The sequence below is a fragment of the Austrofundulus limnaeus genome, unplaced genomic scaffold, assembly GCF_001266775.1.
Source record: "Austrofundulus limnaeus strain Quisiro unplaced genomic scaffold, Austrofundulus_limnaeus-1.0 Scaffold311, whole genome shotgun sequence".
NCBI classification, from domain to species: domain Eukaryota; kingdom Metazoa; phylum Chordata; class Actinopteri; order Cyprinodontiformes; family Rivulidae; genus Austrofundulus; species Austrofundulus limnaeus.
In genome coordinates this window covers 573,722-586,841 of record NW_013952713.1, presented here as the reverse complement: position 1 = coordinate 586,841, position 13,120 = coordinate 573,722, and the positions used below count along the sequence as shown (strand labels likewise).

Sequence of the window (13,120 nt, the reverse complement as noted above, 5' to 3'; positions counted from 1 at the left end):
CACACACACACACACACACACACACACACACACACACACACACGCACACGCACACGCACGAGCGTGCGCGCTCTCTCGCCCCATCTCCCCCTTTCCCATCTTCCTTACTCTCCAGCAACTGATGTCACTTTGCTGACACAGCAAGTTCAGCCAGGACAAAAAAAAGCCACCAATCAAGTCCTTAGAGACATTAAAAAAGAGCAATAGAGATGGAGAGTGGAGGCACTGTCTGTAGCCAACAGATACGTCAGTGCGGACAAGACTGCCAGAAGATGCCAAATTCTATAAGTGAGAGGTTCGTGAAAATATGAGACATTACGTACCCAATCCACCATAAGACCCAACTCCAGAAAATACTGCATTGACCTTGTGGATGACTGCAGATACTGTAAGTGGTTAGGGGAATCATCCTGTAACTGGTTGCTGGTTAAAACCCCTGCTCACTCTGTTGTGTCCTTGGGAAAGACATTTCATCCACCTTGCCTCCTGGTGGTGGTCAGATGGCTCTGTGATGCTGATAAAATGGTACCCTTACTTCTGTCTGTCAGCTCCAGAGCAGCTGTGGCTACAATGCAGCTTAACACCATCAGTGTCTGAATGTGTGTAGGAATGAGCGATGCTTTGTAGTGTGAAGTGCTTTGGAGTCCTTGGACTTGATAAAGCACTATACAAGTGGAGGCCATTTACCATTTAGTGCAAAGTCTAAAATCTAAAAAAATGGTAACAAAAAACAGATAACTTCATATTGGATTAACCTGGTAGATGCCAACTAATTGCCCTCAGTGAGACTTGTGGTGTGAAGTATTTGACTGTGTTGGAGATTTAATGCTACAGTTTGGATGAGGTTAATGTAAATAATATCACTAGTGTCTTTTATTCAGTTATTGTTTATGGTGTATTTTCATTTCAAACTTCTTTTCTTTTTCTTGTTAACCGCAGCAATGAAAAGAAGTCTTAGACATTAGGTGGATGTTCATGTTTTGATAAATCCATCTTGCTAATTTTTAACAACCGACTTCTGCACTGGTCTGGGAGCAAATTATTTTTTTCAGTGACAAACTGAGCCGGAAGCTTATGTTGCTTCTTCTCGAGTGGGTGTCCCCAAATAATGTTTCCCTTCTAGAGGTCGCACCCCAAAGGCTAAAAAATACTGAAGTCTGTCTACTGTACTGTAGTACTGTGTACTAGTTGTAGCAATGAAGATTAGATTTTTTAAAATGCTTTTTAAGCTTAAACAATGAGGGTTGTATTAAACTCAAGATTGTATTATCCATAAACAAATACGATTTGGATGAAAACAACTGTGTCGTGTTTACGTGGAAAAAGTCTGTGTGCCATCTGCATCAGCTCAAAATCTGTCAATAAAATTTGTTATGTCGGATTAAATTACAAGTCACATATATAAATGTTTTAATATGCCACTAATTATATTTTACAGTGCTGGAAAAAAAGATAATTGATTTATGTATTCTAATATTTGATCCATCCAACAGTACACACATCAGTTATTTAAAATGTAGATTTTCTTGTATACTTTTTGTGAGACGACTAACTTAGAGTACACAATTCAACCTAAAATACAGCCCATCCACATGACCTGACTGGAGAATACATTAGGAGAAAACAGTATGGGGCTGACAACCCATCTGTATTTTTGCACAACCTCCTCCTATAAAAACATGCTTCAAGCAAATCCCAACAGAGTCATATTTAGGTACGAGGCAAGTCCAATATAAGGAAAAAACTTGGTTCTTTTGAGCACAATCAAAGGTAATAATTCCGGGAAGGATGCTGCTAAAACTTTTATAGTGAAAAGTAGATACATTTAAAGAGTTTCTTTTAGGCTGAGCCAAGTTTCAATCTGATTGAAGGTCATGAGATTAGTGAATTTTATGCTTTTCACAAACATCCTTTGGCATTTGTGTAGAGAGCACAGTTGTGTCCTAAACAAGTCTGTTACTTTGTGTTTTACATTGTGTGTATTCAGTTTGAATCACTAGTACAAGCGGTTGCAGCAGCACAACATGAAGCACCCCCCCGAGGAACACTCCGCAAAGCTGGAACCATCACTGATAAAGCTGCAGCCAACCTAAGTCTCACATATAAAGATAAAAAACGCAAACACATTCCAAAGCAGGAAATGTCCAAGCACACACACAGCCACTCGTTGGAAAAAAATAGCAACTACAATGTCAGAAAATGTTATTTTGTTGCATTCTTTTTTGCACAAACACGTGCACATAAATACACCCTTCACAAGTTAGCATCTTTTCCGCTACATCATAATTTCAGTCCTTTCCCTCCCCTACACAGTAGCAAATTCAAGGGAAAGAGAAATATTTCTGCTAAATTAGTTATGCTAATTACAGAGCAGATCTCAGGGGGGAGAACGAGCTAAATGGCTTTTAATTCCTTTCGCCTGGAAAGAGATGTTGGAGAGTGCTGAACTGAGAGCAGAAAGAAAGGAGCACACGCCACAAAACATAAAAGAAATTAAATAAATAAATTTTAACCAATAAACACATAAACAACTGGCATTAAAATTTGTCTGGTGGCACAGCAACAGTGAACTAACTGAATTAACAGCTCTGGGGAGAAGGTCCAGAGCAGGCAGTCGGCCAGACAACAAGTCGTCTTATCGGCTCTGGAAGCCCCGGGGCCCTTAACCAATAGGGAGGGGACCGCAGAAAAAGTTTTATAGCCAACTTTCTGTTGGTCTTTGCCAGCGGTCACACAATGACAATGAGGCATCAGCCGATACAGCGCAACACACTTTAAAAGTGATACATCTATTTTTGTATCCTCAATGAAGTATGCACGCTCCTGGCAATCTGAATCTGTTAGCATGATATGATACAAGCTATAGTAACTACAGGAAACTTAGGTCAAACTTTGCTCAGGCTCTTGAGAGTTGTTGTCCATCACCACAAACAAACTAGCTTCTCGAGTTCAGAAACTATGCATTTTTTCCCCATAAAACGTATTACTGAACTGAGTGCTGCCACTCTCTGTCATTGCAATATTTCTGTATGTCCAAGCACAGCCACACTAAAAAAAGCCGTAGTTACGTACAGGTCTTGATCACAATGCTGGGTATATTTAAAAACACACCTGTGGCTCTGTTTGCACCTCTTACAAAGAACCGCTCACTTTATCATATGTTGAGATAGACAGCTATAATTGTTTTGTCAAGCATTATAAATAAAATATCCATGATTTCATGTGACATCTTGCAAAATGTGATGGCAGTCAAAACGCAAAACAAATTAAATAAATATTTTTTAACCAACAAAGACCATTAGACCATTGGATCTCCCTATCTAAACTTTGTCTGAAAAAATGGGTTATTGACAGCACCAAAACAAACAAACAAACAAACTAACTAACTAACTAACTAACTAACTAACTAACTAACTAACTAACTAACTAACTAACTAACTAACTAACTAACAAATAAATAAAATCAAAGACTAAAAAACTGTGCGACTGATTTTTTTTCTTTCAAAGACCATCCAATGGTTTAGCATTTGAATGTTTTTACCACTTGGACTGTGTTATAGTTATTTTGGGAGGAAAACAAGCAAAAAAATAGTAATAATGATAATAATAATTCTACACACACACACACACACACACACACACACACACACACACAAGTTTGGACACACCTCATTCAAAGCGTTTTCTTTATTTTCATGCCTATGACAGTTGTAGATTCACAGTGAAGGCATCAAAACTATGGATTAACACGTGGAATTATATACTTAACAAAGTGTGAAACAACAATACAGTATGTCTTACATTCTAGGTTCTTCAAAGCAGCCACTTTTTGATTTGATTACTGCTTCACACACTCTTGGCAATCTCTTGATGAGCTTCAAGAGGTAGTCACCTGAAATGGTTCTCACTACACAGGTGTGCCCTGTCAGGTTTCAAACAATTCACACAGATCCCAGAAAAAAATATGTTTTTGATTTATTTGTTGATTGTATGTGATCGTACCCAGCTCTCACCCAGTGATAAACAGGATAGGAACTCCCTTCAACTCTGAACACAGAACAGGTATAAAAAAAGTTTGCACTGTATCAAGAAGGCTAAAGGAAAAGACTAAGGGTGTCTATTACAGAATATTCATCACTGTTTGGAATTGTTTGAAGCAACAAGGTCACTGTGATGTCTTTATTGTATATAGGAAAAAAATGAGTAACTCTGTCTGTGGCAACAGAATGTCATCTAAACAAAATAGGACACGATCAGACACTCAGCGAGAACAGAAATTTTGTACACAGAGAGGTATATTGTAGTAGAACTGCAGTGCATTAACTCCTTTACTGCAAAGATGAATGCATTTTTGAAAACCATAAACACTGCACTGCAAAGATGTAAGGAAGAAATGTAATTAGATGAAAGATCCATCACCTTATCTCAACAAATAGGCAGAGAATATATGGCATCCATCATGAGAATGGTACAGGCCTGTCTGTGTGACCACTAAAATTCAGGGGTCTTATGCTGAGGAAGTCATTGTAGTGGGATTAATAGTTTTTTGTAAACTTGTGCACTCTTAGAGAAGACTCAATAAAAATCAAACCATTGTGTTATAACCCACCTAAAAGCCTCAACAAATGGCAGCACAGGGATACACAACATAATGTGTTTTGCTGGTTCATAATAAGGCAATGTTTTATAAATTTATTTCAATGGGTAGCTCACAATGATGCTAATATATAAGACTATAAAACTCTTCTGTTACAGAAATGCTGTCATGCTTTTTTAAAAAGGTAGTCTCGTTCAAAAATTACACTACTTTAGGTATTTTCAAAACATGCAATTTTAGATTTTGTCTGACGTATTTTTTTGTTTTGTTTTAGAGCATTTATCTGCTTATATTGTATGCGTCAAAAATACTGAGACACTTGTGAAGGGCAAATGTGGAAACTTGGAATAAAAACATTATTTTATTTGATAAGAACAATTAGGTTGAAGGTCTTAAGGCCCTATCATGCTACGACATTTTAGGCAACTTCTGGAAATTTTGTCCAACACACTTGTGTAAGTTGCATAAGTTAGGTGTAATTTTTGAATATGTTTTCAGCACTATGATCAGCCAACAATTTTGTACATGCTCAAACTTTTCACCTTATGTCAACAAGCTGCTGATAAGTGAAGCAGAAGTTACAGGTAATTTATCTCCCACTCTGAGCCCTTGAGCAAGGCCCTTAACCCCTCAGCTGCTCCCTTGGCAGCCCACTGCTCCACATGTGCTAACATGTGCAATGGGTAAAATGCAGAGAATTAACTTCCCAGCTGAGGGACAATAAAGGTTAATAATAAGAACACATATGGTACATGGAAGTCATTATTTTGTTACTCATAAGTGGACATATATCTGAAACAAGTGAGGAAATTCTGAAGAAAACAACTATTTTTTAACCCCTGACTTCATTCACTTATGCAAAGCTTCTGTGCAAAGTTAATTTAACTTATTCATACCAATTATTTTGCATTTTAATAATATAGGCAAACTATGCAAACAAAATAAACAAAATCAATTCCAATAAAAGCAATTTGTTTTATATTTTATCAATAAATGCATTGATCTACAGTAATATCACAGTACGGTTCCAAATATAAACAAGTTTAGCACATATCACCAAAACTTTAAGAATCTTGTAATCCTGAGTTTTATTTAAATTTGCAGCTATTTATGATAAACTACAACTACTTCAACCTGACACTTTCTGAAGTTTATTTTATTAGACTAATGACTGAGATAATTGTTCATTCTCAGTCAGTGCTGCCTCTTGGACTTATCACCTGTTGCACCAGGTGTGCATCATAAGAAGCCATTTGCTGAATTGTCAGCCGAATTCATTTATTCAGAACTACCATGGCCATACTTCAGAAATCCTATAAATGATTTGACAATCCAATACAGCCAAATAAAATGTTTCAAAAAGCCAGTACTACTACCTATTGTGTTTACGATTTGTGTTTTAAAAAATATGACCGGTTATAGTTCAGAGACACGATAGACGATAAGAAAGTTACTCGGCTCTGCAAAATATTTTATCAAATTTTTTTTTTTTTGAAAAAAAAGTGAATTGTGTATTTTTGCTCACGGTTTTCACACTGGCAAAATGTTGAAACTGAGAACTGGCCCATGCTTATTTACTACACAGCTATCAGCTGAAACCACTCACATTACCCAACTAAACCTTCAGAGAACAAGTGAACAAATCCTTTTATGCAGAAAAATCTATATTACAAGAAGCCCTCACTGAACTGAGAATTGCTTTCTATGGTGTCCAAACACTGTATGTTTACAATGCTTGCTGCTGTGTTATCGTTTAGTCCCACTCGACTGATGTGTGTTTGATTTAGAAAGGAGCGAGCGCTCTTTCATGTCTTGTGACTCATTTCCAACCATCACTGCAGTCAACATTTAAAGCAACACTGGATGTAATCAGTCACAGCAATAAACCAACGTGTGATGTTTTAACAGTTTCCTCCATAACAAATAAAACAGAAAAAAAAACTTTATTGAATTTTGAAGATTTTGTATGCAACACCCTCAGGTAGCACAAAAATGTGACGAGTCCTAAGAAAGTGCAGAGTGACTCAGATTTTAAACTCTGTGTCACAATGTCATTCAGCCACGTAAACAGCCAATGTTTTTACACAAAGTTGTGTGAGAGTAGTTTAAAAGGAATTTAATAAATCAGAATAACTACAAGTATCCTGGGACTGCAAACACACACCGAACGCATAGCAATACTGTAAATTTTAATCTCTAAGCATAGGCATGCATCGTTACTCTGACATCCAGTTTAGTCTGCACACCCACACAATAACAAACACAGTCACCATTTTATTGTCAGTCCCTGTCCAATATAGGCCTATAAGCATTGGCCAGTTTTATGTCTTTTAATTACTATACTGTCTCATAGCAGCATCCACCTTGGCAAAAAATAACATTCCCCACAAATTTATAGACAACAGCAGAAAAGACAAAGGGAGGGTGTGTGAATCTGCTAAGTATACCTGAAATTAGGTGCAGAGGCCCATTCCAGGGCAAGGCAAGCCAAGTCCACCGCAGCATACACCAGCAGGAAGAAAATGGTCACAATACTGGCAATGGTGTTAAGCTTTCCTGAAAACAGCACCAACTAGAGAGACAAAGAAAGACCAAAACAACAAAATCCAACAATTAACAGTGACAGACTCATTAATTTTGAAATCAGACAAAACAAATAAGTGGTATGAAAAATGATACAACAATCATTTTCTTGTTCAACATAAACACAGAAAAAAGGCAAAATGATAGAGAGAACTTTTGTGACTGATTAACTGATTTTTAGATCCAGTCATATTTTACATTTTGTGATTGATTGCAGTCATGTGCTTTAAACAGGGAGAGATTCAGCAAGTCTCCATCAATGTGTCCCATGACAGCCCCCAGAGTGTGACATTAATGTTTAGATATACAGAAGGCTTGAGAAGTGGGGGAGACTTTACCGGCAACAGACGCAGGCCTGTGAGAGGGCATTGTTATTGTTAATATTCTGATAAGAACCCAAGGCCTCACACAGACATGTGCTGGGAGACAGGCTGTTGAGGAGTTTCAAGATCTGAGGAATAAAGCTTTTTAAAGAGAAACAACTTGGTTTTCTGCAAAATTATTCTGGCTTCCAGAGGTAGGGTGCTGAGTAACTGAAAAGCACATCATTAGGCCAGCCTTTGTTTTTGATGATGATGATGATGAAAGCCTTTATTGTAATCATTTGCACAGTAAAATTACATTTAAGAATACCCATTCAAGAAGACAGACACATGACAAAAACATTGGGTAATGGGTGCTCAGGTCATGCAGCAACCAGCTGGGGTCACGCTACCTTTAAAAAGCTTGGAATACACATAATGGGAAAAAATAGTTTAAAAAATGCTTTGATCCTATGTTTACACAGAAACACAGGATCATACACTAAAAAAAAACACTTGCATATAGTGCAAGGCAGCTAAGGAAGGGAGGGGGCTGGGGATGAACCACATGGTACGGGGTAGGATGCAAAAGAGCCGGTGATGTTTCAGGGTAATACTCTGCGCTGGAACCAATCAAAGACCTTCAGAGTCCAAAATACAAGTTGTTATCAACCAAGCACAAATCACCAGAGTTCAGTTTCTCTGTCTCCACCCATCGTGACCTCCAGACTGATCCACCCCACGGGTGAAACGGGTAGGGGATGGGGAGACAAGCCTCTATCTCACGTGTCATCTGGGGGAGTTTTGATAACTGCTGAAAAAAGTCAGCAGCTGCAGGGATTCAAAGATAAACATAATTGTTTGGGACAAACAGCCTTGATTTTCTCTCTGCTTTAAGTCGTAACTGCATCTCTGTGATGGCGAAAATGCCATTGTTCCGAATTTCATTACCTCCTCGCCGCTCTCCATCTGAAACTTCAACCAGGTATAATCTCTCACCTGGGCACGCTGCTGAACTGCAATTCTCGTCAGAATCATGTCCAGTTTGTGACTTATATCCCCCAACATTTGAATTTGTGCATTTCCAGTACAGCAGACATCATCCAAGGTCCCTGACAGCTTTTCACAGGCCCGAACGGCTGTCAGGATTGCTTTCATTTTCCGATAAACCAGGACACCTCCACAGCCGATCAGCAGGAATCCAGTTATCATAAATCCAAATATATACAGATCTTCTTTTGTTTGATTTTGGTTTTATTTTTTTATTTTTTTGTTACTGTACTTTGTTTATTGTTTGTATTTTATGTTCCTATATAGCACTTTGGTTTTATTGTGCTTTATAAATAAACTATGCTGATGATGATGATGACTAAAAGTTCTTGAGTCTATAGTGGTCAGATGAGCAGGTGGCTCTTGTTGGGTGAGTTGGATTGAGAAGGAAGACCTGAAAGTGTAGGAAGGTCTGTCTATGTGAAGAATTTCTGTGAGATACTAAGGGGCAAAGTTATTGAGGGCTTTGCAGGTGAGGAGCAAGATTTTATAGGAAACACAAAATTCGATTGGGACCCAGTGAAGATACTGTAGGACATGTGTTATATGTGGAAGGGGTGCTGGAAATGAAACGAGCAGCTGAGCTTAGGACCAGTTGGAGTTTATGGATAGATTTATCTGGTAAAGCAAAAAAAGGGAGTTGCAATAATCTAGATATATGACTAAAAGGTGAATCAGAACAGGTGTACTGTTGGGTACTGCTATAATCTTAGTAGAGGAAGCTGATAATAAATAAACAAATAAATAAATAAATACTATATATATAAATAAATATTATATATATATAAATACTATATATATATATATATATATAAATAAATACTATATATATATAATATTTACCGGGGAATATTTTAAAAACCACAGGTTCCAATGAGAGCCACTGATTGAGGCTGAAGTTCAGTTTCAGTTAAAATAAAATGTTAGCTGCTGTTGAATTGTGGGACCATGTTAGCTTTGGCAGCTACTTGACAGCACAGGCAAGTTGATGTACTTGTTTTTTTTTTAATTCTCTGGACCCAAATTGGAGAGAGAACTACCTATACATCTGAAGATAATGACAAGAGATGCATGAGACTCCCTCTCTTTGACAGAGGGCCAGTGGCTAAACTCTAATAGAAGAAAGAAATAATGACTGTATGACAAGTGCTGGTCTCTTCCACGTTCTCTGACACCAGAATGTGTGAACATGACTATGTATAATCTAGTAGGAATTACCACAGATGTAACAGGCAGAAAAAGAAAGCAGTAAAAGTTTTAACAACATAAACTAAACATTTTTTGATATCACACTCACCAATTAATTACACATATCAAGTTATGAGTGGAACGGATTTATTTAAATAAATTACTGCAGATGTTTTACATGCTACTTGATAAAACTGTTGCTTTGTGAACAGGTTTTTTTGCTTAAGGCTAACTTGCAAACTGAGTCCTTGGACAGGCTTTTTAAACAGACAAAGATTATAATCTCCAAAACCGTCACTGCAAAAGGAAAATAAAAATCCAAATACAACTAGACATGGATTTTTACAATGTAAAAACAAGTGTGCATTGCCTTGTAGCATGCCATTTCAGCATGCATTTGCCTGCAGCAGTGGACTTGCAGAATGAACTGTGACCAAGTTCAAAAGTGTTTTCTATGCTGCAGTACCAATTTGAGCAGATACAGCAGGAGGCAGTATTGGACCAATACAATGCTCCATTGACAGCCATTTTATGAACTGTGACCAAGTCCAAATGTGTTTTCTAATTAATATCAGCTTTTGCCTGCCAAGTCAGCAGGTGCTTGTAATTAGGGTAATTGTGTGACAATATGACAATCTGAAAATATGTAGTTTTAATGAAGTTTTTTATTCATAACAGGAATTGAACCCTGATCTTCTGCATGAAAGACCATGGTGTTCACCGTGAGACCATTGGTGGTGTATCAGAGTGTCCTGCCAGTGATTCCTTTCAATGTGTTTGAAAGAAGCCAGATTGCCAATGACGATCGTTGACACAAAACTACATTATTTTACAATAGAGCGATATTAAATAAGATGTTTATGCTAATAAGACATTATTATACTAATACATCAAAATACATACATATTAGTATTGCAATCACTGAACTACTGTGATTAAATATTATTAAACTATGGTGCAGTCCCAAGTTGAGTAAATACAGCAGGGGGCAGTATTGGACCAATACAAGGCTCCATTGACATGCATTATATGAACTGTGACCAAGCCCAAATGTGTTTTCTAATTAATATCAGTCAAACACCTGCCAAGTCAGCAGGTGTTTGTAATTAGGGTAATCTTGTGACAATATAACAATCTGAAAATATGTAGTTTTAATGAAATTGTTTCTTCATAGCTGGGACTGAACCCTGATCTCCCGCATAAAAGCCCATAGTGTTCACCATGAGACCATTGGAGCTGTGGCAGAGGGCAATGCCAGGGGTTGGTTTGTATGTGTGCATAAAGAGGCAACTTTGCCAGTGCTATCGTTGACACTAAACTGCAATATATTACAGCAATAGAGCACTATTAGGATAATATTAAAGTAAAACATCAAAATACAATCATAGTATTGTAATCACTGAATTACTGAGTTTAAATATTATTAAACTATGGTGCAGTACCAAGTTGAATAGATACAGCAGGGGGCAATATTGGACCAATCAAGGCTCCATTGACTCTCATTATGATTTTTGGATTAAAGTTTAAACATCAATATTTCAAAAACTACAAGTTGTACAGGCACCAAAAGGCATAGCCATCATTTGGCAGAGGACACTAACAGATACAGACTGTAGGTTTACTTGTGGTCCCTAGAGCTTCTAAAAGTAGAATGGGAGGCAGAGCTTTTAGTTATCAAGCTCCTCTCTTGTGGAACCAACTTCCAGTTTCTGTCCATGAGGCTGACACTCTGTCTACTTTTAAGATTAGACTGAAGACTTTCCTTTTTGATAAATCATATAGTTAGACTTAGGTTTCCTGAATTATTCTTCATTTCTGCTGCTATAGACTTAGACTGCTGGAGCACAAACTGAGCAATTTCCCTCACTCTGCTGTTGTCTTTAGTCTTTCTTCTCTACATGTTTATTGTAATTATTTCTATCAATAACATGTTTTTTCTTGTCTCTTCCAAAAGAAGGTGCACCTGGATCAGTCCTGGACCAGTTCTCCTGTGTTTACTGTGTCTCTTTCCTGTTCCACAACCCAGCCGGTCGAGGCAGATGGCCGCCTGTCCTGAGCCTGGTTCTGCTGGAGCTTTCTTCCTGATTAGCAGGGAGTTTTTCCTCCCCACCATTTGCTCAGGATGGGAGACTGTGATGAAGTGATTCAACGCAGCCTGCTGGCTTCTTCTTTAGATTGTTCTTTTTTATGTACAGTGCCCTGAGACAACGTATGTTGTGACTTGGCGCTATATAAATAAACGGAATTGAATACAAATTACAATGGCAGCTCTAGGACAAAGTATGCAGGAGGAGAAGCGTGCCGAGGTGGAAGATGATGGAATAATAATAAGATGAATGAATAATAAAGAGAAACAGGAATACAACAAGATAGAATTCAACGCCAACCATTGCTGATGTTCCCCATAGCCATTCAATAGTGACCAACTGTTAAAGGAGACATATCATGCTAAATGCACTTTTTTGCATTTATAAACGATTTTTTGTGCAATTATAGTGTCTAGGAGTGTAGAAAACTTTAATTTAAACTTTAATTCTGTCCAGTTACTGCAAAGATATTTTTATATTATTTTATGGGTCATTTTTTTCAGTTTGTTCAAAATCTGCTGTTGTTTATTTCGTTTCATTGTTTATTTCGTCACACTTTTTTCTTCGGAACCACCATTTATGGTAATGTATTTCTGGCCAACTGGATTTCATAGCCCGCCATTTTTTTTCCTCACTGTGTGATTTTGTAGTTCATAGCGTAATGCCGAAAATGCAAGTTCAGAAGTCAAAATGTTCGGTTCTGGGGTGTGTAAACCCACATTATTATCTACATAGACAACCAGCGTCAGAGCTTCTTCAAAGTGCCTGGTTCCATTTTATTTTTCAAGGAAATAGGTGGAAAGTTCCACAACAGGGCAGAAAGTGCTTGCGGACAACACAGAATGAATGTTACAACAAGGGTGAGTTATGAACTGTAAATGTGTTTTCACTGTCTAATTTAGCTGTTTCTACCCTCTGTGTCGGAATATGAGGGGAGAAAGAACAGCTGTTTCTTTTCCGAATGGGTGCTCAGCACCATGTTTTACTTTCACTTTCGCCCCGCACTGTAATCAGCGTGTCCGTGTTGTTTTTCTTTTTAAAAATGCTGGAGCATTTCAAACTGTGATCTAAAATTAACGTCAGCTGTTTTAAATGCATTTTTTGCCTGATGTTAAAAACGGGAGCGCCAGAATCAGGCAGACAAGCTGTGAGCGCATGTGTGTGTGAAGTCCTCATAAGGATAGCAAGATGGATGTGTGCCTCTCCTTTTTTCTCTCTGTTGCTCTGAGTTTTATTTAGGTGTGTTGCTGTTTTTGCATCACAAAAGCTGGGAACATAGTCATTTTATGTAACAAAATATATTAATCTTATGA

General features: G+C 37.7%; 1 protein-coding gene across 1 annotated transcript in view; it reads right to left on the bottom strand.

The window, feature by feature from the left end:
* The window catches only part of LOC106527157 (solute carrier family 12 member 9), a gene marked incomplete at its 5' end in the record, with an annotated part of 91,294 nt that overhangs the window by 32,145 nt on the left and 46,029 nt on the right, over positions 1-13,120 (bottom strand). Inside the window, 1 exon segment of the mRNA XM_014021958.1 lies at positions 7,045-7,169. Within this exon segment, the coding sequence (XP_013877412.1) occupies positions 7,045-7,169 (125 nt within the window).